Source organism: Zosterops lateralis (genome assembly GCF_965231275.1).
Source record: "Zosterops lateralis genome assembly, chromosome: 7".
NCBI lineage: Eukaryota > Metazoa > Chordata > Aves > Passeriformes > Zosteropidae > Zosterops > Zosterops lateralis.
In genome coordinates this window covers 23119507-23146015 of record NC_139767.1, presented here as the reverse complement: position 1 = coordinate 23146015, position 26509 = coordinate 23119507, and the positions used below count along the sequence as shown (strand labels likewise).

General features: G+C 50.1%; 1 protein-coding gene across 5 annotated transcripts; it reads left to right on the top strand.

Annotated features, from left to right (window-relative positions):
- The first annotated feature begins 73 nt into the window (after positions 1-73).
- On the top strand, positions 74-25631 carry TTLL4 (tubulin tyrosine ligase like 4). 5 transcript variants are annotated; one of them, XM_083865781.1, is made up of 19 exons: positions 74-130; positions 6970-8238; positions 8909-9018; positions 9442-9505; positions 10779-10903; positions 11248-11358; positions 12274-12350; positions 12983-13177; positions 13261-13343; positions 14424-14552; positions 15172-15294; positions 16796-16894; positions 17478-17612; positions 18332-18460; positions 20146-20248; positions 20771-20981; positions 23221-23291; positions 23882-23964; positions 24757-25631. In XM_083865781.1, the coding sequence occupies exons 2-19, from the start codon at positions 6992-6994 to the stop codon at positions 24896-24898; spliced, it is 3237 nt and encodes a 1078-aa protein (XP_083721907.1). In that variant the 5' UTR covers positions 74-130; positions 6970-6991; the 3' UTR covers positions 24899-25631. The 5 variants fall into 5 exon arrangements, with proteins under 5 accessions (XP_083721907.1, XP_083721903.1, XP_083721906.1 ...); XM_083865777.1 differs by having other exon boundaries at positions 23221-23312; XM_083865780.1 differs by lacking the exon at positions 74-130 and adding an exon at positions 368-550 and having other exon boundaries at positions 23221-23312.
- Positions 25632-26509: the final 878 nt, after the last annotated feature.

The following is a 26509-nucleotide window of genomic DNA, read 5'->3' as shown; positions in this document are numbered from 1 at the left end:
GCCAGGCTCCGCCGCGCCGCCAGGGGGCAGTACACCCCGGGACGCGGTGGCTGCTGGGAGCTGTAGTCACGTGGGCCCGCCGGCTCCCCATGGTAACGGCGGCGGCGGGTCCGGCGGGCCCGGGCGGGCGGTGAGTATGGCGGTGTTGCCGCCCTCTGGAGCGGGGCTTTGCTCCCCGTGTGACTCCCCGGGTTGTACTCTCAGAGTCCCCCCACTGGGGCACAGGGCCCGTGGTCCCCCCGATGACTCCCGGCCCCTCCGCCCCATAGTCGTACCCATGCCCCGCAGAGGCACCTCGCTCCACCCCGGGCCTCCTCGCCATGGTCTTGCCCTGTGAACCCCGGGGGCCGGGGTGGCGGTCCGGGAGCGCTCTGTGGTGAGACACGCTGGGGTTGGCGGCCTGGGCGGCGCTCCGGCGCCAGGATAGAACATCCTGGGAGCACCTTTGGCTTCACTTGGAGAAATGAGATACAGCGTGTTCCCTGGGCGAGCGGCAGGGAGGAAGGGCTGGCTCCCCCGCTATCCACGGCCCCAGGGAGCCTCTCCAACGGTACTTGGAGTATTAGGATGGAGCTGGGATTGACGAGGCCCAGGTGGGATGCTGGGGCATCTTAGCTGTCCATCCTTTCATTGGAGTCTTGGCTTGGCTGCTTTTGCGTTGTAAAAAGGAGCCGTTGAGTCTGAAAGATGAAAGGCAGAGCTGAGTTGAGACAAGCCTGGAGTATTTCCTCAATGCCTCCAGGGTCTGGGCAGGGAGTGAGGAGGGAAGACATGGGGAAGCCCTGTGGCACTGTACCAGCCTCCTGCCTTCCTGTGCAGCTTGGCTGTGGGTTTCTCATGGGAGGCAGAGTTCAACCCCACAGCTCCACATCAAAACTCTGCCTACATGACTCCCTGAGGCTTGTCTTTCTTATTGTGGTGTTCTCCTCACCGAATGGGCAGATGACATCTAATGACTCCTGAATACTCTGGGGGAATTTACAGTGGATTGTTGGCCTTATTACAGTTTTATAGAATAATATTTCCACAATTCTTACTGTTTGTACCCAGCAGATAGTAGCATTTGTCTGTCTTTTGTTGCTCTCTTGCAACAGTTGTTTTGTGTTAGATAGAGTTCATTGATGACAATGACCCCTTTGCACACCTCAGTCGAGGGGTCATTCTCAGCACAGCAGGGATCGCATTTCAAGGAGGAGCTGAGGGCACAAATGTCACCATCCCCCATAAGAGCGCCTGCGTGGAGGTGTCAGATCACTGACACAGGTTGGGGGCTTTGGCTGCTGTACCAGCCTGGCTGGATGCCACTCCTTGACATTTCCCAGGTTCCTGCCATGCATCAAGTCTGGGAGTATTTGGCAGCTTCTCACCTTGAGTCTCTGTTTCTTCTCCACTCTTGAGTCCTGAGAGATTGCTGTATGGAGCGAGGGTCTTGCAGTGCCTTCAGAAGAATTTTTCCCAGCCCTGTCAGGACATGAAAAAGTCCTCAGCACATACTGAAGGACAAGTCTGGGAACCTTTTCTTGTGATTGCAGATATGTTTCAGTAAAAAATATCAAGAACAGAAGATGGACTAAGAAATTATGTGTTTTGAACTAATTGAGTAGTTCTTGTCTCCTTGCTATGTGTTGATATTTTGTACTTGTTTCACTCACTCCAAATCCTCTACTTCTATTTTTCTACTAAAGGCTAGTCTGCCTAAGATCAGATGGAGTTGTGCTGACTTCCCTCAGATCCTACACTGGTGGCCAAACTCTTCCCAGGTCTTGCCACGTAATTCACCCATGCCTTTTCATCTTCAGGAATGGGCTGTAGTCCTCCTTGGTGAAAGGCTGTTAAACACCTCATGGTTTAGCTTGTTGCTTTTAACACAGACTTGTTTCTCTACACTTGTTTATGCTGCAGTACAACTGCTTCTGTTGCCCATGTGATGAAAAAATACAAATCGGGTGGGAGCAAGGGCAGGCATTTGCCAGCTTCACTGCTAGGGAAACAGAGCTGCATTATCTGCTGTCACTGTACACTACGTCTGCTTCAGGCCCTGGGGAGTCTGCCAGGGAGAAAAGTTGATATCCTTTGATAGCGATAGGGACTCCATGCTCTGCCCTTTGCTGTGTCCCCTGCACTGTCTGGTCACAGCCAGGGCAGCTCTGCCAGGGTGAGCACTGAGCCAGCCCTTTATTTTAGGTACCTCTGGTGGACTCAAGCTACAGAGCTCGATTTTCTGCCTATTGTGCCAGAGTTCCTCACCTTGTCTGGCAACTGTACTTCAGTGCCCTTAGAGTGGTGGGAAAGTCCCTTGTGAAGTCAAACACATGAGCCTTCAGTACCCAGCCCACCCTGTGTGTGCATGGAGCGAGGCACTTGCTGCAGCTCAGGGTGAGGTGGTGCTTGGGTTCCAGCTCTCCCGTGGCTTGGTCCAGCATCCTGCTGTGCCTGAGGTCTGCATCCACCTTGGGAACAAGAACACACATCTGAGCTACTCTGTTTCTCTTGCAGGGCAGTGCTCTCCTTAGGTAAAGGGTCATTTTGGGCAGCCATACACTTCTCATACTTCCTCTATTCAGTGTGGAGCAGAGTTCAGCACTGCAGCTGATGAATGGAAATGACCAGCCCTGGCACAAATGTAATCCTGGGATGTAGGTGGAATTTGCTGATGCATCCTCACAGAGGTTAATTTCTCACTGGGTTTTGTTGTTTTTTTGTTTTGTTTAGTTTTTGGTTTTGTTTGTTTGTTTGTTTTGTTTGGTTGGTTTTTGTTGTTGAGCTTTTGTTTGTTTGATTTTTGTTTTAATTGGTTTTTATTGTTTTTTTGGTTTTTTTTTTACCTAAGTGGCCAAGCAAAAACTTGATGTCTTGATTAGAATAGAAGCTGGTTGTCATCCTCTGGATTTGCACACAAAATGTGGTTCTGCAATGATGATACTGGAGCCGAGAGGGAGCAGTGATGCTTAACTGTGTGGCAAAGAGCACACCAGGCTGTTACACCCAAGAGCATTTCTGTGGTGGCCAAGCTGCCTCTGAGCTGTGTTGTTCTTGTAGACAAATTGTGGCCAGCAATACCCTCTGCTCTTCAGCTTGAACTTGCTGGTGGCCTCAGGTGCTTTGGCTTGGTGTGTGACTGCCCTTGAGGCCACTTGCTTCTTGGAGCTGATGTAGGGGAGGGAGGGCTGTTTCCATGCTGTTGAAACACAGGTTTGTACCTAGCTACCAGCTGTTGGAGCAGTTTTAGACACTCAGTTGGTTTCAGATCAGTGTTGCTGATTCAAAGTTCTAAATTTTTTGAAGGGATACAAACCCTTATTTTGAAATGTATATTGGTTTTAAAAACTGTTTGTTTTGCATTGTTGTAAGTTGCTTGTTCAAGCCTTAATCAAAAATCCCAGAGCTGTGTGTGAGGAACTTGATATGAACTCAGGTCTCATTTAAAAAAAGATGTTATCCTTTTAATCATAAAAAACAGAACAAAATATGCACCCTGCAAGGACATAGAAAACAATAGCAATTGCAGTTGTCTAATCTCTCCTCCTTGTGAGTTCAGGCTGTGTGTGGCTGACAACACATTATCAGGTCAGCTTGCAGTGCATATATTTACAAGCTCTTGTTATTTTAAGTGTGTCACTGAGCTGCACTTAAAATAACCTCCACAGCCAAACTCCTCTAACAGTGGGATGATGTGCACACCCAGGCTCTTAAGGTCTTGTCCTTTCCTGATTGGAACAGGACGATGAGGAGCTGCCACCCTCTCCTTAGAGGAGCACATACAGTGGGGCTCAGGCTGGAAGAAAGGATTTTGACTGATGCATACTGGGGCACACAGAGGCTGGGTTGTGTGTTGGCCCTGTGTTCTTGTGATGTGACATTTGTACAGGCTGTGGCAGTGCTCCAGCTGACCTCCCAACACTTGTGAGCAAGCTGTGTGGCAATAAAAGGTGCTGGCAGAATAATTGTAAGCAAGTGCAGCTGTACAGTCACTCCAACAGTGACAGCTTTGGCCTCTGTGTTGTGTGTCAATAAGTCCAAGCCAAAATCCATTAATTACTTGGTTGGGTTTGAATTCCAGCCTGGCCAGTTCACCCAGGGCCTTTCCTAGCTCATGTTTCTACAATAAAATTTCAGGAGTGTAGTTTTATTGCCATTGTGAGATGCAGAACAGACTCCAGCTTCTTTGTTGTAGAGTTGCGTTGGCAGAACTAGGGATTGCGTCAAGCTGTGACTTTCGTCCATCCCTAAACTCCAATTGAATTAAACATAAAGGGAAAACTTCCCTGCTGGTTACCTGGGGCAAGTGATGTTGTTCCTACCCAAAGCTACAGAGATGTGGCAGCTGCTGTCCTGTTGTGACCACAGCTTGGCATGTGAAGGTGCCTCTCTCCATCTCCATCAGGTCTCCTGGGTGCTTAAGCAGCTGCTTTGTCCAGCTGTCCTTGCAGTAAGGATGGGAGACAGTTTTCGGGTGGACATTAGCGTTGGTTCTGCTGGCATGCAGGAGGTGTGAGTGGAGGGAAGGACAGCCAGCATGGGCTGGTGCTATCAGTCTGGATGCATCCTGACCTGCTCCCTATGGGGGCATCTTCCTTTCATCCTTCCTGCCCCTCCCGCCCCTATCTCTGAGCTCCTGTGTCTCCACAGGGAAACAGTGATGGTGACTAGCTGTTGTCCATCCTAGGCCTTACCTAAAAGCTGTACTGAAGGCCCTGTGGCTTTCTTATGCAGCCGCTGCTTCCTGCACACCCCTCCCCTGTGCTGGTCCAGACACTCCTGCAACTCCATGACAAAACTGCTCAGGAGAGGGGCAATCTCAGCACATTTTTGTCTGCTGCTGTGGGGCTGGGCTCCAGGCAGTGTTAGCTAAGGCTGTGCCATGGCCAGACCTCCACCCTGGTGGCCACAGCTGTCAGCAGAACCCCCGTGTCTGTGTCAGTCACATCTGTGCTACCGTTGTCACTTACTCCAGATCAGGGTCATACAGGGCTTCTGCTGGCATTTTCACACCTGTGTATAAGCTCACTGTAAGATTCATGGCCCTTGTTACAGCTTCATTAGGCCACAACACTTTTATTTTTACAGCAGGATGATCTACTGATAGCTGTAAAGCCGGGCGGGGATGAGGTACAGATGGCTTTCACTTCGGGCTGGTCTTACAAGGTCATTCACAGCCGTGTGAGAGTGCAGGCGATGGCCAAACTGGCAGCGCATGTGGTGATGCCACAGTGATAGACCCTCTAGGCAGGAACACTTTCATTCTCCTTATATTTTAATTTGCTCTTTAACACCTATGCTCACAGATATGCTGGGGTCACTTTGTGGTCCGAGTGTGCCTGTGAGCTGGGTGCATCTGGGGGGGGCAGCGTGTGGAAGCCAAGCTCTGCTCCCTTGTTTACTGGTGGAAATTTGAGCTGGGCAGGTGGCGGCATCTGAGCTACAGCTTCTTCGCTCTGTGCTAATCACTGTGAATGTCACAACACAGCCAGGTTTGCTGCTGGGGGCAGATTGGGTAGCAATGGAATAGTGTTGTACATCTCAGTTGTGAGTTCTCTTCCCTGGAGATTGGATCCCACTGGGATGCAGGCACCCAGTCCTCATCAGGAGTTCTCAGCTTGACTGTACAAGTGCTAACAAGCAATGCAGCCCTATGGGCATGGAATGGATTTGGCACCTTCCGTATTTCCTTAGAGAGCTTGGTAGGGTAGCAGCTCTCCTTGAGAATGTATAGCTCCTATGGGATCCTGCATGGGATGTTCCATCTCCTACACCCTCTGGCTGAGATGCTGCTGACCTGGTATGTGCTGGAGCGGATTCACAGGTTGAGGTCTGGCAGGTGTAGGTCTGTCTGACCCACCCCTGTGGGGGTGTAAGCTGCTGTGATGGTGCTACAGAGCAACCTCAGGGTCTCCAAGCTACACTTTAACTGCTGCATCTGAGGCTTGTCTTTCAGGTGAGAAAGGAGTGTGTATGTGTATGGCAAGAAAAGGAAGAGTGTGATGGTTGATGCACCGCTTATCATTCTTTTAATACTTTTTTTTTTTGAACATGCAAGTGTGTGAGAGCTAACAGGTAGATGAACCAGCCATCCTGCTTGGAATACAAATTCCTATCGCAGCTGTATCTAGGGGCCCTCCAGGTGTGTGTTAAAGCAATAACTGGCAAGTGGTTTGTTTTCTCTTTTCCCTTCTCCTCAGGCAAGAGGATGTTGCAGGTATGGTGCAATAGTTCATTCTAGGAAGATTCAGGACACTTACATCTGCAGCTCTGTGGTCTGCCAGTTTGCTCCTTGCAGGAGACTTTTCTGTTGGACTGCAGTGGGGAGAAATGTTATGTGCACAGTACTGCCAGTCTGCTGGAAACAGAGGTGTTGATGTTAGAACAGCCCTGCATTTGCTTTTTGCTGCCTTCTCAGTCCTGAGCTTTATAGGAAGTCTTTAGCCTTCACTGAGCTTTTCTACAAGAGTGAGAAACATGTTCCTTTTAAAAGCAAGGGCTGAGGTTCTCACCTAGTTGTGTAACATTGTGAGCTGAAGCTTTAAGGAGCAGGGAGAAAAAATAAAGCAGACATTTTGAGGCTTGAGGTGGAGTCAGGAGCTTGACGTTGGAGACACAGACCTGTAGGAGTGAGCTCCAGCTGCCATGTGGGTCCCAGGCAGGCAGCGTCTTGTTACAGACAGGGTGGCTATGCTGGGGCTGCTACTCCGTGGTCCTGGCTGGTAGTCAGGCACCCCTGTGTGTTTGCAGGGTACAAGCTTTCCTGCAGATGGCTCTCTTTACATTGTTCTTTGCATCCTCTGATTTCATGTGAGATGCCAGCCGTTCTTTGACTTAGTCTCAGGAGACTCTTGGTGAGCTCAGTAAATGAGAGATGTGGTTTTCATCCTGCAGGAAAAGCAGCTCACCCTGCTTTCCTCACGTGGCATTGGGCTGGGTGCTGTGCCCTGACACGTCAACAGTGTCTTTCATGCTGTCCTTTTGTTTCAGGCCAGCAAAGATGCTGCTGTAGATGACTGATGCCCTTGTGCCTCACATGCTATGGCTCTACATGGCGTCTGCAGGACCAGACCATGCTAATCTGAGCCCCAAGCAGCAGAAGAGCATAGGGCTGGAGTCAGGCACCCTTCTGGCAGAAAGACCTCAATCATGCTGGGCCTGGCGCCTCGCTCAGCAGCAGGCGAAACCCATCTGGAATTTAGAGAAGAGATATGTGAGTGCTTTCCAGGATCGCATCCTGCTGCCCTCAGGGATCCCTCTGCAGCAATCCCGCTTCTTGTGCTCACCGTCACTACGCCATGCACAGCCCACTGAAGACAGTCTCCAAAGTCCTCCAGACACTGGCTCTGTCACGAAAAGGGTGATGTCTTCTGGGCTGATGGAGCCCTGCCTGCTGGCAGAGGAGCGCTCTGGAACTGGGGTCAAAGGCTCTGCCCTCAGCTCAGGTCAGCAGGCTGCCAGCTCCTGTGGATCAGTGCTCAATAACAACTCCTTTCTATGGCCAAGCAGTGTTAAAGTGCCTTTTCTGCAGTCACTGAATATGAAAAAGGTGGAAAACACCTGGAGTTTTCCTGCTGCTTCATGGTCCCACTCCAGGGACAATAGGGACAGCTTCCCTAGCAGCCTGATCAACAGAGCAGTGACAAACAGCAACATTGTGTCAGAGCAAAACACAGTCTCCTCCCTTACCCCTGTGCCAAGCAGTGCAATCCTCAGGAAGGACCAGTGCTGGTTGATGGACGCTAAGGGGAGACTTCACAGCTCAAAAGACAAGGATCACGAGAGGAGCCTCTTTAAGGCTTTGCAGCAGCTACCTAGTCAGGCTGCCACACACAGAGGCTTTGGGTGCCGACTTGAAAGTTCTGGCCTTGTGAAAGTGGGCAGCCTGTCCAGTCAGAACAGCAGGAGGAGGCAGCATGCTAGAGTGCAGATCACCCGGAAAGAAACCATTGCTCCCCTGAATGTGGAGCAGGGCAGCCACCACCTTAACAGTAACTCGAGCCCTACAGGCACCTGTGATGCCGGTGGCCGCACTCAGCAGGTCGGTGTCCATCCCTTGGCCTCGTGTGCCGGCACTCCTGACTGCAGCACCGGCTGCCATCCCATGGGCACGGTGAGCCCTCTGTGTGCCGGGGACCACCTGGCGAGAACGGAGCCTCCGCCCTTCACTGTCATCTCTGAAGTGGCAGCACAGGTGTCCACCATCCAACTGGAGAAAGAGGAGAAACAGGCCCAGGCTGTGGTCCCAGGAAAGCTTAAGTAAGTAGAGGCAGAAGGAGGAGGGAGGCTGTGGCAGGATGTGCCAGGCTGGCTGCTGTATCTGTGGGTGTTGGGAGAGGACACACTGTGGGCAGTACGAGGATAACCATGGGCTATGTCCTGGAGCAAACCCAGCTGCAGCATCCTAGTGGGTGGGGCACCTTCCTGCAACCCCCAGCTCCACGCAGGCACTTGGGATGGTTCCAAGCTGTTCTGCCTTCTCCTTCAACCACAGCGAGGAGTTACTCTGTGGCATTTCTAGTTTGTTCTCCCCAGCTAGGGGCGCTGCCTGCAGTGTTAGGCTCTGCACACATGTTGAATGAAGCCTGCTGTTGAGCCATGCCTTCCTAGTCAGAGACATGGGTTCATAAAAGAACACAGGGCTGATACAGAATAGAGAGGGTGTGAGGACATGGAGCTCCTGCTTTCCTGCTGAGAGAGGGTGTCCTTGTTCCTCTTCTTTCTAGCTGCTCTGGAGCGTGTTCCTTGTCAGCGTGGTCTGGGGCTTCTCCATCTTGCTAGCTTGGGATGAGTGCTTGTATATCAGCACTGGAGAGGGCAGTGCCCTCATTCCCCTGCCTGCATTATCTCATGCTGTCTCATGGGCTCTTGGGTTTTTCGCCCAAGAAAGCATGTGCCATTTCTTTTTATGTGATGTCCTTTGTCCCAGTACTACTGCTGAGAAGTCATTGCTGGAGCTGAGCCATCCCCAGGATGAAGCAGAGGAAGAACTTCCTGATGGCCTGGATGAGAGCTGCAGTCAAGAGGAGTATGAGGACAGTGAGTGCTGGTTCCCCAGGGAGGGCTGTGCTCCATGCCTCAATGTGGGGAGAGCAGGAGCTGTCTGGGAGCTGGGGGTGAGCACAGCTGCCCTCCTGTCTTACATTCATGCTGTCATTTCAGGATGTACTGAACCCAAAAGTGATGTAACAGCAAGGAGGAACTGCATGGGTTCCTTCTGGGAGCAAGCTAGGGCTCACCACTGTCCTTCTCCAGAACTTACCCATCTCCTCTCTGTGCAGGGCTGTCAGCTCTGCCCCCTTCCCTGATTTTACAACCCCAATCCTGGCAAAAGCCAGGATCCAAGGATTTGGGGCAGCTGGAAGGTTCTGTCCCCTGGTCCATTTGTTTCTTCTCTTCCCTCTTTAACTGTGTGCATTCATTCCTCATGGAGGCAAAACTTGAGTTTATTCCCTCCTGCAGGTGACTCAGATGCTTCCTCTGATGCTGATGTGTCGTCCAGTGGCTCTGTGACTTCTGGATCCAGGTTAGTAGCTGTAAACTGTGCACTGAACTTGGTGTATTTTTCTAGAGTTGTCCCAGGACTCAAGGGAATGGCCTGAAGTTCTTTCAGGGGATGTTTAAGTTGGATATTAGAAAAAGGTTCTTCACTCAAAACCTCAGGCTTTGCTGTCTGCCTGACAACTTACTGCTTCCCATCACATCATCAGTAATCTGGGAGACAAGCAAGGCTTTCTGTGAGCAAGTGTTGAGCCTTAGGGTGCTGCAGGGCTCTAAGTGTGCACATGTGGTTGTGAAAGTCCTGCAGAGGTGATGTAAACTGGCTCAGCAGCTGTTTCTGGCAGGATGTGTCTGGTTGGCCTCTGGGGCAGATGGGGGAAGCAGTGCTTGGGCTAAATGCCTCTTGGAGCAAGGGGGGAGGGATGTTGACCACTTCTTTGTGCAGGCTGTGTGCTGGCCTGGCCTTGAAGCCTCTGCAGCTGTCTACTGCCTTCAATGTGTTGTGGACAAGGCCAGTTTTGTGCAAGAGAATGTTAACCAATATAATCCTTGCCAATTAATAAACTTCTAATTATTGATTTCAGTGCTGAAAAGAAAAAAAACAAAGCAAGGACTTTGAGAAAACACCTCTTCTTCCCCCATCCTTTACTCCAATTCTTCTGCAACAGGCTACATTTAGTCACTTCAGTAAGGCAAGGGGTGGCCTGAGAGATTGGTGATAGTGTGTTGTAATTCCTTTTCTTTTGCTGCTCTTTGTTCCTTACTGGATTGCTCTGGTGTGGCTTCTTTCACTGGCTGCAGTGGTGTATACTTGAATACACGTTCATTGCAAACCCTACTTTTCACTTCATCGCGACCTTAATAGAAACATTACAAATTCTGTCCTTCCTTCCAAGTATTGGGGCTTGCTGTGGTGAGGTGTATGTACAGTGGGTAAAACTCCTTCCCTCTTCCCTGTAACACAGCAAAACCACAAGGGTTGCAACAGTTAAATCATATGTATTACAATCTCCACCCCTTGCTTGCTTGGACAAGGTTATAGGGTTTGTCATATAAAAAACTCCACTCCTTGCCCCAGAAAATCACAAACCTCACAGTGGTTACTTGGCATGTGCATTCGTTGCAGACTCACCCCCTCATTACTGCAGACTGAGTTACTGACCTTAGTGCTCATTACTTGCACCACATTGCAACGATGGTGCAAATTCCTGATACCCAGATTAAGGCTCCTTCCAGATTCCCTCTTCCTTCGTTACATTTTGCTTTTAGCCAGCTGCCTACTCTTTCATCTTTCTTAGGAATTGCATTGGGTGCCTGGCCCAGCCTGATGAGGCTCAAGATAAAGTGCTCAAACCAGCTCTTGTCTGCAGTTTATTCCCTAATGTGCCTCCAACTATCTACTTCGGTACTCGGGATGAGACAGGTGAGCCAAGGTCTGTTGCTGCACAGGGTGAGAGTGGCCAGCCCACTATTAGGGAGCAAGGGGTACTAGAGGAGACCCAGCACTGCTGTGAGATCCAAATGGCTGCAGTAAACTCTGTCACTTCCATTGTCTGGAGCGTGACTCAGGCTGCCACTAAATGTTCCAGTGTCCTGGATCTCCCCTAGCTGTGGAGTCTTCTGCTCCATGATGGTTCTGGAACGACAGCTGTGCACTTCCGTCTACAGGCCTGGTGGTTGTGCAGCAAACCATAAGAATTTTGCAGCTGTAGTAACTCCAGGTATTGTGTTTGTTTTCCTTCAGTCTTTAACTTTTTGTCTTCCTAGTGGAAAAGCTGCCTTGGGAGCAGAGGAAGCTGCTGCGATGGAAAATGTGCAGAGTCACACCTAACATAGTGAAGCAAACTATTGACAGGTCCCACTTCAGAGTTAGCAAAAGTAAGTTGGGGGAGGCAACACTGTGTCCTTCCTTTACCTCCAGTGCAGGGACACAAGAAGGCAGAATGCCTGCAAAGAACAGAGCAGAAGCAATACAACCTTGGCACTGCAGGATGCTGAGTTCTATTGCCTGTCTGACCCGCAGTATCCAAGATCTGCGGGTCCCAGCAGGATCTGATCTGCCTCTTGGCATGTTCCTGGCATAGACCACAAGGACTTGCTCCTGGGCTGTCAGGAACTGAGGCAGATGTGAGGCAGGTTTGCTCTGGCTTGCCACTATGAGGAGGCTGGCCCTTGTGTAGTTCCAGGCCCAGCACTGCTGCTCCTTGTCCCCATGTATTGACGAGGAAGGCATCTTCTCTGACCATAGCCAGAGTTCTCAGGGTTGGGAAACTTGTCACAGAAGAGATGTGTAGGAGAAGTGCTGAGCATTTGCAGCTACAATTCATACTCTGGAATGTGATCTCCTGGAATTATTTATGGGACTCCTGCATGTATCAGGAGACCTCCGCACAGACTGTTTTGGGGCTATAATGAGACATGGAGGGCAGAGGAAGTCCTAAGAAGTTTTGCCATCCTACATGTCCTTCAGGAGTGCAGCATTCTTTAGCGAACTGCTTCATTTGCCAGCTGTAATGCAGAGAAGTCAGGATTCTGGGGAATTAAAGGCATTCCTTTGACCCTTTGCCTCCTCACCCTTGCAACCAGTCATATTTGCAAGGATATGACCCACTTGATTAGCTGGATACCACTCACAGCCCATGCTTTGGCAGCTTTGCAGTAGCGAGTATGAGTGCTTTGTGCTATAGCTGTGCATCATCCCTGGCATGCTTCTGCTAGCCCAAGGAGATGGGGTGTTGTGGGTTGGGAGGGTGGCAGGGTACTCGGTCATAGACTTTCCTGTTTTTCTTGCAGAAAGCAATGACTGGCTGGGTTGCTGGGGCCACCACATGAAATCCCCTGGCTTCAAAGCCATCAGGGAGCACCAAAAGGTAGGGGCTGTTTTTGGCTGACTTCCTTCACATGCGTGGAGAGTGTATTGGAAGCAGTTTGGGTGCCACTCCCCTCAAGGCCAGGTGTTTGCTGTGCAAGTGATCTTTGCAGTGTCCCTTCCGGAACTGGGAGAGACAGGCATAGCTGGCTGAGCATCTCTGCTGTGAAGGTGGCTCTTGTACAGACTGAGGCTGTAGCTAAATTGTGTTTATTAGTGAGCTTCTCTAATTTCAGTCATTGCTGCTTAAAGCAGTTCTTTTTCTGGCAGAACTGAGGAGTAGGGACAGTGTCCCAACTGTTGCCAGTGCAGCAAAGGGCGTGTACCTTACTCAGATCACAGGACAGTCAGGTGTGGCTCATAGCTTGAGAACCTGCGAGGGACCAAAGCTTTGGTATCTGTCACAAGTACATGCCTTTTCTGAAGAGCTGTGATGCTCTAAACTATGCGGTTTGTCCCTGCAAAGCTTCAGGAGTAGGTGGAATCAGTTTGGGTGCAATCTTGAGAGGGGAGCAAAGACTGTCACCCTGCACTGTATTCAGAAAGGATGTATCCTCTGCCAAGGGAGCAGGGAGGGGTGGGAAAGGCGATGGGGAAGAAGAGAGATCTCATAGTGCCTGCATTCCTTTCCAGCTAAACCACTTCCCTGGTTCATTTCAAATTGGAAGGAAAGACCGTCTGTGGCGCAACTTGTTGAAGATGCAGGCTCGCTGTGGGAAAAAGGAGTTTAATTTCTTCCCTCAATCCTTCATCCTGCCCCAGGACATCAAATTACTCAGGAAAGCATGGGAGGAAGGAGCTAGCCGACAGAAATGGATTGTGAAACCAGTAGGTGTAAAGCAGAATTCAATCCTCTGTCCTTTTGTAGCTGCAGGGAGAAGATCTGATCCTTTCTTGTTTGTGTTTTGCAGCCAGCATCAGCAAGAGGCATTGGTATCCAGGTCATCCACAAATGGAGCCAGCTCCCCAAAAGGAGACCACTGCTAGTACAGAGGTGAATGAATATAAAACCAAGGTTGAGACACAGCCTGGGACCTCTTAGTGTCTTGTATCTCTGGCCAATTCTGGGCCCCTGCCACTTTGTGGCAAAGCAGAATTACCTGATTTGCATCTGGAGACTGCCTGGTTGTCCAGCTGCTGGAAGTTTGGCTCCGTCAGCTGTAGCTGAGCTTACTGGAGCGCTGCTGTCTCTGTGTAGATATTTGAGGTCTCAGACACAACTTGATTTCATGAGCTTTCTGGAGCTTCTCTCTGGCAGGTGGACAGCTTCAGGTCTGCTATGATCTGGCTCCCACTGCTCTGTACTCTGGGGTTTGGCATGGTTGGAGGCAAACAAACCTTATCCAGTTCACACAAGCACAGTGGGAAGAGATGTCCCAGGGAAGAGGTGGCAGTAGTCAAAGATTTGTTCTTATCCAAGTTAGAATGGTTCACTAAAAGCCTCAGTGTGTGTAGATGTTAGTCAGAAGATTTTCTTAAAATAACACAGTTCTGAATCTCCTTCCCCTTCTGCAGAAAAATGGAATAGTTCATCTTGATTTGAGGTTGCTTTCTGGGAAGATTCTTGTGAGGGCAGGAAAACTGCAGCATTTGGCAGACAGGGTACTGTTGTGTTTGCTTGTTAGTTCTCCCTGTCTACTTCCCATGCAATGAGATAAACTTTCTTATGGAAAATCGTGAACTTCTAGGATGAATAATCAAATGCTTTGGATTAAAATACCCAACTGTTTCTGTTCACTGTACAAAACCATCTGTGGCGTACTGCATGTCTTGGATGTTCCTGAATATTGTGATCAGCGCTGTGGGTGTGGAAAAGCTACTGTGCCTTAAAACTGGGGAAAATGTCTTCAAAATGGAACTGAGCAGAAGGAAACATTGCTTATATGCTGCAGGAACTCCTTGTGAATGGAGAGCTGCTTTTCTCTCATTTTGTCTGTGATGCGATTAAATTGGAAATGCTCTACAAAAAGGCTTCTGCATTGATCCCTTGTTTTGCCAGGGCTTCTGAATTGGGGATTAGAGATGTTCCTGCTTATGAAAATCATAACCCTTATGTGCTTACTTCCCTCTGCAGATATCTGCACAAACCCTACCTCATTGGCGGGAAGAAGTTCGACCTGAGGATCTATGTTTACGTCACTTGCTATGATCCTCTCAGGGTCTACCTGTTCAAGGATGGATTGGTTCGCTTTGCCAGCTGCAAGTAGGTTGTGCAGGAGAGTAGTTCTGGGGGCTGCCTTGGTGCCCAGGCATCTGTGGCTGTGCTACCTGCCTTGGCTGGGGCAGGAGGGAGATGTCCCTTATAAGGGTGATGCTTAAAGCTGTATCTTGCTTGCTTAAGAAGCAGAGTGGAAACACGGGGTCACTGCAAGTGACTGTTGAAAAGGAATGTGAGAGGATGCTGCTACATCTAACCTTCCCAATGAAAGATCATCTCAGTTTAAGGCAGTTCTTGAAATAACTGTGCTTTATTCTGCATAAAAGCTGGCACACCAGAAACTGAGATGTTTCTTCCAGTTTTCGTTGAATTGCCTCAGGCTGCTGCAGTTCCATCAGTGCTTCTGCTCACTGATGCTCTGGCTTTTATGTCTTGAGGACATGCTGTGAGGGTGGGATTGCATTCCACTGTCCCAAAGGCAGCCTGTTCTGTCTCATGTTTTGTTCCATTAGCTTGGGGTCTGTGAGGACAGAGAGCTGCAGGCAGCCAGGGTGGTGGATGGCTGAGAGTGGTCTGAGATGAGAACAAAGTCTGTGCCTGCCTCATGGACCTGGGGACAGCCACTTCAGTCTTGGACAGCTTGTGTTACTCTTGCCTCCAACAGGTACTCCTCCTCAATGGAGAGCCTCAGCAACAAGTTCATGCACTTGACCAACTACAGTGTGAATAAGAAGAACACAGAGTACAAATCCAACTCTGATGAGACTGCTTGTCAGGGCCACAAATGGTAGGTGCTGCTTTTAGGGTACAAGGTAGCTCTTTCTAATTCCCATTAAGTCAGACTTTTTTCAGTATTCTTACCCAAAACTTGAACTTGCTTTCTGTATCATCTGCACCCACTTGGGAAACTGAAAGAACGGAGAGATTTTAGCATGAGATAGTGTCAATGGACTCTGGATGGCCTCCCTGGCTTGTGATTCATCGTGTCCACTGCTGCTGGAGCTGTAGGTGCTGTTCTCATCCTGCCTGTGACTGTACCATTCCCTGCTTCCAATGCTGCACTCATCTCTGCTCATTCATCCCCTTCCCCTGTTGTGGGGGCAATGGGATGTGGTTAAAGCAGAATCTGATTGGTTTTTGTTAGATATTGAACGGGTGATCCTTAAATTGGCTAGATGGGAGCTTCTGCCCATTTCACTCTTGACTTTGCTGTGGAGGCAACGAAGGGGACAGCCCTGGTTCAGAACTGTTAATTTATGTGCTACTCAGTGAGAATAGAAGCAGTGGTGCCATTTCTAGGCCTTTGGGAGGAGGGCTGCAATCTTGCAGGAGTTCCCATTCCTTGCTATCCCATGGGTGAATGGATGCAAGCCCTAGGAACTTGTCACTGATTCCATGGTGGCGTTTGAATCCTTTTAAAAATAGTGCAGGATAGAGTTCTCAATTCTCAGCCTGGGCAGGGTTACTGCACTTCAAGGGGAGTTGCAGAAGATCTTTTCCTGTGGCTAGATTAGACCTGGACTTGCTGCACAGTGGTCTCTTCCTCCACTGGGACTTTTAGCAGGGTCTGCTGCCTCTCAGCAGTTGCAATTGCATGGGGGTGGGATTGTGTGGGTTTTTCATACTTACATGCAAGTCAAAGCTGGCTGCTCCTATGTTAAAGATAAGTGTTGCTGTAATCCATTTCATCTTGTATGCAGGAAGTGTGACCTTTGGATTCCTGGCCATTAGCCACATGGTCTCACTTGAGAAATATCCAAGCATCCTTGGCTCAGTGTCAGAGTAGTTTGCAGCACTCAGTGTGGTGTGGGAAACTCCTGTAAAAGCATAGATGCTCCCTCATACCATCTTGTTACCCACATTTTTCAGACGTTACTCACTTTTTTTCATCCCTGAAGCCTCAGTGAAGTGGCTTTAGCTAAAACATTTTTAGGGTCTTGCTGGATCCCTGCTGAGCTGCTTTGTAGTGCTGTGGGGGAAGGCCTGCAGGAAGGGGAGGTTTGCTGAGGACATGGAGGGGGAGGGAATTGAAGATCTGAGCCTGACTTACCTTGCTCATGTGCTAATTTGGGACTGTGCTGAGAGAAGTCTATGACAGATTCGTGTTCCTAGTAGCTTGGACCTTCAAGACCAGGGTCCAGGCTGGGGAGAGCAGCAACTAGGAACTAGGTTTGAGGATGTCAAGAGGATTGCCATGCCAGGGAAGAGTGCTGTCAGGGTTCCCCTCTTTTGCTTTCACCACCAGCAGCAAGGGGCTACAGCAAGGGGCTTTGCTTTCTCTCTCACAGGGCACTCAAAGCTCTCTGGAGTTACCTGACCCAGAAGGGAGTTAATAGTGAGGCCATCTGGGAGAAGATTAAGGACATCGTTATCAAAACCATCATTGCGTAAGTCTTGGCACCTCTTGCTCTGCGTGTCTGTGAGGTGCCCCTGGCCCCTTTGACTGTCCAGTCCCTTCTCAGCCTGGTCCTTTTGCTCTTAATTGAAATGGTATCACTATTGTTGGCTTCAGTACTTCTTTGCAGATCCCTCCTTTCATCCTGTTACTTATGCTTCTGCTACAGTAGCTGCAGGAGCTACAGTAAGTCTACAGTTTACTAGGGTACATAGACCTTACATTTCCCTGACCTGCCTGAAGGCCAGGAAGGTGTGGTGTACCCCAAATTGCCCAGGTTGCCACCCACTCCTCTGCTTTGCCTTGGAGCCTGAGAGGATGGTCTCTGGTGCAGGATAAATCTTGTATTCAGAGGTGGATGCTACCTGGCACAGCAGGGATGCTCAGGATGCAGTGCTGGATTCATACGTGGTGAAATAGCAGCAACTTACAGGCCTGTGTTGGTCTCTCAGCCCACCTGCTCCCACAGCACATGGCTGCATTACACTTCCAGAACTGTCAACATGTGCTGTGAACAGCCAGAGCTCTGCTGTCTGTCTGACTGTTGGAAACAAGCAATTTTTCTTGGCTTGCAGTTCTGAGCCCTACGTGAACAGCCTGGTGAAGATGTATGTGCGCCGGCCATATTGTTGCCATGAGCTGTTTGGGTTTGATATCATGCTGGATGAAAACCTCAAGCCCTGGATCTTAGAAGTCAACATTTCCCCAAGGTAAAGCATATTCTGAGCCACAGCAGAGTGGATAATGGTCTTTCTTTTACTACAAAGTAAGTTTGGCTTGCAATGTCCCCTGTAGCCTGTGCTAAAAGATCATGGGCTTTGAAGCCTCCCTCTCCAGATTGCAGGAATCAAAGCCCTCCCTGTCTGTGAAAGCAACGTTCATCTGCAGTTCAGAAAGCTTTGCTGGGCATGCTCCAGCTAGAGCCAGGGAAGAGTGTTTTAAAAAAGGGAGGCCAAGGAAGGATATGTCTTGTACAGAATGGGTGATGGCAGAAATTTCTTTGCGTGGGCAGAAGCAATCAGCAGTTCCACTGCCTCGTGCACCATTTGCTTCCTGACGGCATCCGGCCGCATGGTGTCGGCTGTGCAGGCAGGGCCAGGAGCTGCAGGGTAACCGAGCATGGCCTCTCCTGCCTGCAAGAGTGGGTGGGCATGAGCTGTACACAGAGCCAAGTACACAGGGCTCTGGGAAGGGATTTGCCTATTTCTAGCAAACTCGGGAAGAGATGGAAAAATTAACTGTTTTTGATAGGAAGCCCCCCCTTCAAAGAGCTATTGTCACAATTTTTCTGTCGGCGTCTTAGAGTTGGTTTCATGACAAGCTGGTGTTTTTATCCTGGTCAGTAATAACCCAGGGATTGGCCTCGGGGCCATGGGGCTCAACACCTCCATTCTAGCACTCAGACTGCTGTGATGCTTCCTCTCTGCAGCCTCCACTCCAACTCCCCACTGGATGTGAGCATCAAGGGCCAGATGGTTCGGGACCTCCTCAACCTTGCTGGCTTTGTTCTGCCCAGTATGGCCTCAAGGACACAGACAAGAGATGGTTCTACCTGCAGGTTAGCCCTCTTCTCTGTCAGAGAAGCATGCTTTTTACTTGAGGCGTTTCATCTAGGGGACTGCTTGGAGCCCAGCAAATGCTGGCTTCTAGCTGTTGAGAGTCTGTGCTTGTTGGTGCTTCAGCTATGGGTCCAAAGAACTTGCCTCATTGCCTGAGTATTTGGTTCCTGTGGTCTTTTCAAGGCAGAAGGATTTATGCCCTCTCTGCAGGTCCATAGTTGGAAGTGAGGCCAATATAATTTATGCTTGCTCTGCAGTTCATCAAGTTGTGCTCTCTTGTCCTTCCCCCTGCCAGAACTAATATGATGCTAAGTTTCACTGCCTCTCTGTTTGCTTGGAGGACTGGCTGGCTCTGTTGGGGCTGGATCTGCTTACCCTCTGACTTACCACAACTGATATGCTGCTGCCTGGAGCAAGAGAAGCACCTGTTATTTTGTAAATGCTGGAATGATCAGTTCTTCAGGCAGGACTGCAGGTGTCACACACTGCCAACCTATGGGTGGAGGTGTGCACAGTCTTACTTTGCAGCTAACATGGCTTTTTTTTGCAGAATGCTAATTCCTGAGTGTGTGTCCAGCCAGGCCTCTAATCCTTCAGTGGTTCACTACAGCTAGGGCTTATCCTGGTTTCAAACCTGATGGCTAGAAGGAAACCACTCTGTTCTCTGCAGCCACTCTCTGCAGAGTGGCTGCTGGCCATATGTCATTGAAGGATCAGCTTGCTGGGTTAAGCACCAGCAGTGATGTGTGGGCATGCCAGAAGATGGGACTCTTGCCCTCTGAGTGCCCTGTGTCTTCAGTGGAGAAGAACATGGGCCTGTTCCAGATGGGGAGCTCTCACCAGCTCGTCTGCGGTGCTTTGATCACATGTTGGTTTGCCAATTCCAGTGGAAGTGCTGAAGGGCAGGTGTCTGCAGAAAGACCTGCAAGGGATTAAGTGGATCCTTAACATGGTTCAGATGATGCATTACCAGATTTCTTGCATCCAGAGGCAAGCTCGTTTAACTGTGTTTCCTGCCCTGGGAATCATGTGAGGGTTTTTTTTTTCTTTTGTATATGGGCAGAATTCCAGTAGATCTGTATGTTCCCCAAGCACCATGCAGCACAGACTCAAGGTTCTGCTCTCCCTGTTTCAATCTGCACACAACTAATAAGTTTTTCAGCAGCAAAAAAAAAAAAAAAAGCTGTGTTGATAGATGGGTTAAAATGTTTTCAACAGGTATGTCCCAGATTCTGGCATCCCCAAATGGTTCAATTTGCGTTTAGAATAGATGGTTGCTGGTCAGATAGTACAGAAGGCCAGGGCTTCCCATGGCATGTGGCTTAATTCAAGTCCTAAGAGCCACATGATTCACATCATGGTGTGTCTTTGACCCTCCTGCATCCTGTGTGAGTATGAGGTGATGGCTCACCTTTTGGGTGAAGCAACACTGAAATGTCTTCGTGAGGGGCTGGCAGAATCCTCCTAGTTTCCCTGCCCACATCCTTCCCGGGTTCTGAGCTGATGCACAAGGCCATGGATCAATCACTGATCTTGGAATTAGTGAAATCCTTGGAGAAAGTGTTCTCCATGTCATTTTCACAAAGGTGTCATTACTCTCTCAGAAGTTGCTGGAAGCAGCTCTGCCATGACAGGACTTTGTCTTCTCCACTTAAATGCTCTGTTGTCTCTCTTGTGTCCTCAGTCTGGGCAGTGCTTTGAAGGAGAAGCCCAAGCCACTATCTGAGCATTTGAAAGCAGAGAAGATGAAGAAGGCTTATTACCTGATGCAGAAGATACCTGACCAGGTACAAAACAACTACCTCTGTTACTTGCACTATCATGCTCGGCCCATGTCCCAGCCAGTCCCACATGTTCTATCCCCTCCTTCCTTCTTCAGATTGTGCTCTTTTCTGGGGTCAGCCAGATGATAGGGTACACTTGGGCTTCAGTGGGTTACAAGACATTTGGTCAGAAATAAATTTGGTTTGCTTAAGCCACTGTCTCACATTACCCACCAGTCCCCAAACAGAATCTGAGCACTGCTTGTTCCTCCTTATCTCTCTGTGCAGCTCTTATAGCCTTTGCCAGCTGACCCCCGTGCTGGGTTGGTAGGGCCACTGGCCTTGTGTGCCTCCTGGCAGTGTATTTAAGAGAGGCTGAGCTGCAGACCTGGTGTTCTCTTCAGTTCTGTGCAGTGTTGGTGCCACCATCAAGCCTAGATTCCTTCCACAGTTTCTATGTGGCCTTTTGTCCTGAAGATCTCAGACACATGGAGACCTCTGCTTGAGAGATGCTTCTCCCTGACCTTAGGTTGCTCTTGTTTGCAGGATTTTTATTCTTCTGTCTTGGACATCCTGACTCCAGATGACGTTCGCATCCTGGTGGAGACAGAGGATGAGTATTCCCGGCGCGGGCAGTTCGAGCGGGTGTTCCCCAGCCACATCTCCATGCGGTACCTGCGCTTCTTCGAGCAGCCTCGTTACTTTAACATCCTGGTCACTCAGTGGGAGCTCAAATATTACTTGAATAGACACAAAGGTAACTGCCCTCCAAAGCCTGGCACAGCCACCTGACTCAGGCAGGCTGCCTGCCAGCAGTCGTGGGAGACTTCTGAGCTGTGCATGTTGAGGGGGAGCTGCCTGCCTGCATACTAACCCCTAGGAAATGTGTTACCTTCCTAGACTGCTTCAAATATCACAAAAAGCTCATTCTGATTTGATGAGAGGTGATGACTATTCTGGTACACACAGCACCAGCACTTGTAGGTGCCCTGGGCATGAAGCAGACTGGGATTTTGCCTTCAGCCTGTAGCTTTGGCCTCTTACTGCGTTTCTTTTCTCTCTTTTGAGGGAGAAACGGCTGGATTTGCTGGGCTTTGCTCCTGACAAGTGATCTCTGAAGGAAAAATTGAGCCTATTCCCTGGTTTCCTGCAGCTTTCTAATTGATGAAATACAGTCAGTGTACAAATGGAAATTTTTCCTGAATGCTAGAAATCTAGCTAATATTTTCATCCTTTCAGGACACAATTCTGTATTTTAATAAAAAACAGTGATTTTAATTACCCTTTAATGAGGTATAGCTGAGCTGGACCAATTCCTTCTTACCTAGAGTTGTCTCTATCAGGGGAGTGGTATAAGCTATTTGGGAGAGAGATCCAGTGAGGTCTAGCTTGAAGGGTTAGAGAAAATAAAAAGAGACTGTGGCTCAGGGGCTTTCCATCCAATATCTGATCTAGATAGAGAGGCTTCTGGAGGAGCTGGTCCTCCATTGCAGTGACTGTATGTATGTTTTTCACTTGGCTATCAAGGAGAGAAAGAAGAAAAATGCTTTTGTCACTTTTCACTAGTGTTAAAGCAAGTATTAAAGGGGTCAGTAACAGTCTTTCACAGGGAGATGGTAACATCATAGCCTTCTCTGCCTGTGTTGTCAGCATGTGTCATCCTTTGCCTTGCTAATACCTTTGCTGGATGATCTTCCATCATCTGGAAGAAAGATTCTGTCATCGTCCTCACTGAAGTGTTGCCCTGAACTTTGTCGCTCAGGGAAGGGTCCTAGTTCAGTGCTCCAGCTTCCCCAAAGAAGCCAAGCGAGCAGATTTGCTCTATCCCATTGTTGCTCTTTACCTGTGAGCAGAACTCACCCTCGCCCTATCCCCTTCCTGTTCCCCTATGTTCCATGCAGCACTCCTCTTTCCCTGGCCAGCAAGATGGAAAGCCCAGGCTGGTGCACAGACCAGGACAAGGCATCTGAGCCACCCTGCTCCCCTTGGCCCCCAACATGCAGGGTTTTTTTACAAGGTTCTGGGCTTGCTGAAAGGTCACTAAGGAACAGGCTTTGGACAGCAAGGATTCTCCTGGTATCTTATAGAAACCCACAGTAATCCCAGCTGGACAGCATCAGTGGACTAGCTCTGCTGGTTCTTAATTCTCAAGTCACCCTAGCCTTCTGCTATGACCCTATGGCTTTTAAGAAAACAGGATGGGAGTAGTCCTGGATTTCTCAATATTTCTGGGTTGGCCACAAGCAAGTTGCTTGGCTGTAGTGGGGATAGCTAGCAGGAAGCCCTGGAGGAAGTGGAGCTTTTTCAGTGCAGTTGAACACATGGCTCTGCCTCAAAATGACCTCGCTTGGTCTCTGGAGCACCACATGTTGTGTGTGGTAAGAGGATCGGTCCCTTCCAGTCATACCAGCAATGATCTCTGCCTGTGCCAGTCTTGCCCCTCTGTCAGGGATGATGTCTCAGCCTGTGTCGAGCTCTGGGTGGATCCCTGTAGGGAGATGATGCACTGGGATGCTGCAGCTGATCAGTGTTTTGCAGGGAGGAGGTTGCCTGAGCTGCCCTTCTCTGGGAAAGGGGTCGATGACAGCAAAGCTGCTCTATATTTGCACGGTGGGAACTTTCACCGGTGCAGCCCAAATCAGGTACTGCTGTTGGCAGGCACTGGGCTCAGGGGGACAGCCAATCTGGTCTAATTCGGCAAATCCTGTGTTGCCCCAGTTTCCCTGTTTCACTGAGCCTGCTGCAAGGAATGTCTTGGCTCCCTGGGAGGAAGGCAAGCACTGCAGCAGCCCACGCACTGATGTTTGCTCGTACAAAGGGTGAACGCCCTCGGTTTACCCCGTGTTTGCTGGTGCTCAGGCACGTGTTCAAGTAGTTATTGCATAGCATGTTCCCTGTGGTCAGTGCAGCATATTTGCATGCCCCAAGCTGGGAAGATTTAACTCTCTGTAAACCTGGCTGTTTGTTCTCACTTACTGTCTTCTGCCATTTCCCAGGTCTTGAGCTACTGAAGAGCTGGTGTGTCAAAGGGTACCACACTGGGGCAGGGACGGATTTGGCCCAGATGGTGCGTATAACTGTGGGTAAGGTAGGCAGAGATGGTTGTTTACCTGCACAGAGTTGGGTAGAGATCCTGCTTGTTCTGCTTCCTCTGGCTCCTGTCTTACCTGTTTGCCTTCTTCCCTCTTTGCCAATGCCTCCAGGAGTTTGGAAAAACCCATGCTGCCCTATTTCCCACAAACACAAAGTCATGAACAGTATATCAGATCTGCAAGTATTTTGCATCTGAATATCCTTGGGTGCACTGGGCACAGCCCTACATATTTGGCACCTGTCCTGCCCATTGTTCCTCTCTGTGATGGAGTCGTCTCTGTCTGTCACTCCTGTGGCTTACAGCAGAATGCTACTCTGAGAGGAACCCACTCTTTTGACCTCGAGATGCTCTACTCCCACTTTCAGCAGTGGGATTCATTAGGCAGAGAGCAAAGATTGCTCCGTTTGCTATTCTGGGAACAGTCTTGTGGTAGTGACAATGCTCAGCAGTGAGGCAGCTCTAGCTGAAGCTCTCTAGGGCAGCCTATGGCAAAGCACAGCAGGCTTGAGGGATTTTTGCCACGGCTTAAATAGCCATTCTGTTGTCTTCCTCTCCTCCCACAGTGGTCATTGCCAAAGTCATTCTTCCTCCAGAAGACTAGCATTCAATCAAACAACTTCAGCAAACTGGAATTGGGCAAATTGAGGTGAGTTTGCACTGGCTGTGATGTTCACAGTGTTCATAGTGTGGCTTTTGGACTGGTGTCCTGGTAGAAAAGTGGCAGCCCAAAAAGCAGCTTTATTTAAGGGGAGAGGAGCAGGTTGGTTTGCAGGCTCTGAAGCCTCTCCTCTCTGAAGAGCCAACAGATGGGGCTGGCATGATGTCTGTGCAACTGGGCATGTCTTCTTGGCACTGTACACCCAGCTTAGATGGGAGTGAAGCTCAGAACAGCCAGATCAGGTGATGCTTGTAGCTGTCATGGTAAGAATATGCTGACAAGATGTTCCCCACGTTGGAACTTGTATCACTTCTGTGGACACTGATGTGGTTAATGGTGAGCAGAGGCTCTCAGCTGCAGCATTGGCTGGGGGAACAGGGTCTGTTGTAGTCTCCTGGCTTCCCCGAGCAAAGCTGGGCTGCTGGCAGCTTCCTGCAGAGGTGGAGGACTCGAGTTTGTCTGGATGAGCCAAAGTGAAGAGGAGGCCCACCCCTGGTCTCTGGTTCTAAGAAAAAGAAATCTGTGTTCCTGTGCTGAGGCCAGGATGGAGTTGAGTTTACACACAGACTGGGAAACTAAGCTGTGACACTGAAGTCCCACTGATATTGGGATACCTGTTGGGGTCACTGGTGCTGCCTGGGATGGGAGATGGAGTAGGTGAGCCTGGCAGCCCTAGCTCCAAGTCTGTGTATAATGATACAGCAGATGCTTATTGCATCATGGTCCTTTTGGTCCTTTCTCACTGTCCCTAAGAAGCTCATAGTCTCCTTTTTGTTGTAGCACATACCTCCCTTCAGCTGGTGAGGATCTCACAAGATGCCTGGAGCCCAGCCCTACTCCGAGCTTACCTCTCAACAAGTGCACTGGTGGAGCCAACCAGAGACCTGCTGGCTGCCTCTCTGACACTGCCCTGGTGATGTGACCAAGCAGCCACTGTCCCTCCCTGGGGACACATCAACCTACCTCAAAGGAAGAGACAGGAGCTGACTCTGTAGAACAAGGACTGTGGGAGCCCCTTGCACTGCACATTTGTTTTGGGGCTAGTTGTAGAGAGGGATGTTTTCCTGGCCAAAGAGGAGACCTGTGGGACTTCAGTTTCTAAAACAAGTGGCAAAGCCTGAGGAAGTGGGGGTTATCTGACCTTTGTCCTAGACTATTCTTAAAGCCTGACATGGTGGTTTCTTTGCTGTGTGGGAGCTGGCTGAGCCTGCCCTTCTTGTCCCCAGTCAGCACAGGCTGAGCCCTTGCTTGCCTGTATCTTTGTCCTGAGTTGTTGGCAGCTGAGTCTGCTCTTGCCTTGCTGCAGCCTGGCCCCTGGAGATAAGTCCCCAGTCCTCATGCCTGGGAGGGATTGAAATGGTCCAGTTTTATCCTTTCTGAATGTCTGTGCCAACATCCTGCTCTGCCCCAGCAACAGGCCCTGCAGGAGACCTCAGGCTTGCGCATCACAGCTCAAGAGAGACCAGAGGTACCAGTGTGGCTCCAGTTTGTTGTGGGGGCAGTAGGGCTGCTGGGGAGGGAGCATCCTTCTCAAGGCCATTGGCTCTCTGGTGTGCCCTGCAGCATGTGTGCACGGACTGCAGGCCAGTGCTCTTCTCCTGGGTCTGCTCTTTATTTTCCCTTTGTTTCTCAAGGATTTCTAATAAATTCTAACATTCAACTGCTCTCCTGGTTCTCATTTGTCTTCTTTTTCTCTGACTTCTTTTTGTCTGGTGGGAAGCTCACCCCTTCCCATGCTTCACTGGGCTCTGGTACAGGGAGGGTTTGTGCTACCACCCCACCTTTCCCTGTCCTTCCCAGAGCTGGGGGTAATTCTTGCTGCCCTATGGCAGGTAAACATACTCCCGGCATGGAAGAGCAGTTCCCAGCATAACTGCTTTGGTTTGTGGTCTCCCTTGTATCAGGGACTACCCTGTGCATTATTCATTAACCAAGGGGAACAGTGCAGTCCAGCCTTACAAGAGGGGTTAGGAAGGCTTGGGTGCACAGAACTGGCCCTTGCTGGTTTAGGGTTCTGTCCCCCCAGTATGGTAGGTGAATGCTGGGTGCTTGGGCCCAGAGGAGGTGCTGATGTGTGGGCCCTGGGTCTGGTAGAAAGCCCTTCCCTCCCTTCTCGCAGCCCACCATTTCCCAGTGCTGGGCCCTGTTTCTCCGGTCTCCTTGGTGACAATCTCATCTCTCCTCGGCTTCTCTCCAGCACCTGAAAATAGCCTCCGAAAGTGGAGATGCCTGCTCCCTTCCCTGCTGCCAGCACCCGCGATGGCGATGCTGGAGCCAAGCTGCTCTGCACGGCACAGCTGTAAGGGCCTGGCCCCACGGGCCCCTGCACCACTGCAGGATTTGGGCCCCCTCTGAGCCAGTACCGAGGCCCCGGCCTCGTCCCTCCTCTTCCTGCCTGCTGTGAGACAGCGCCAGGGACCTCCTTGTGCCCCGCCATGGGGCAGTATCCTGCTGTCCCCTGGAGCCAGACAGAGCCCTGTCCCTTTGGCCCTGTAGCAACCAACCCTGTAGCCCCCCCGCAGCTGCCCCGGGC

Bases quoted from the DNA above. Each gene is read 5' to 3' on its own strand.
- TTLL4 (XM_083865777.1), top strand. From the start codon at position 6,992: ATGACTGATGCCCTTGTGCCTCACATGCTATGGCTCTACATGGCGTCT. The intron at 17,613-18,331 runs GTAAAGCATATT...TCCTCTCTGCAG, and splicing joins GAAGTCAACATTTCCCCAAG to CCTCCACTCCAACTCCCCAC. The intron at 20,982-23,220 runs GTAACTGCCCTC...GCCATTTCCCAG, and splicing joins TTACTTGAATAGACACAAAG to GTCTTGAGCTACTGAAGAGC.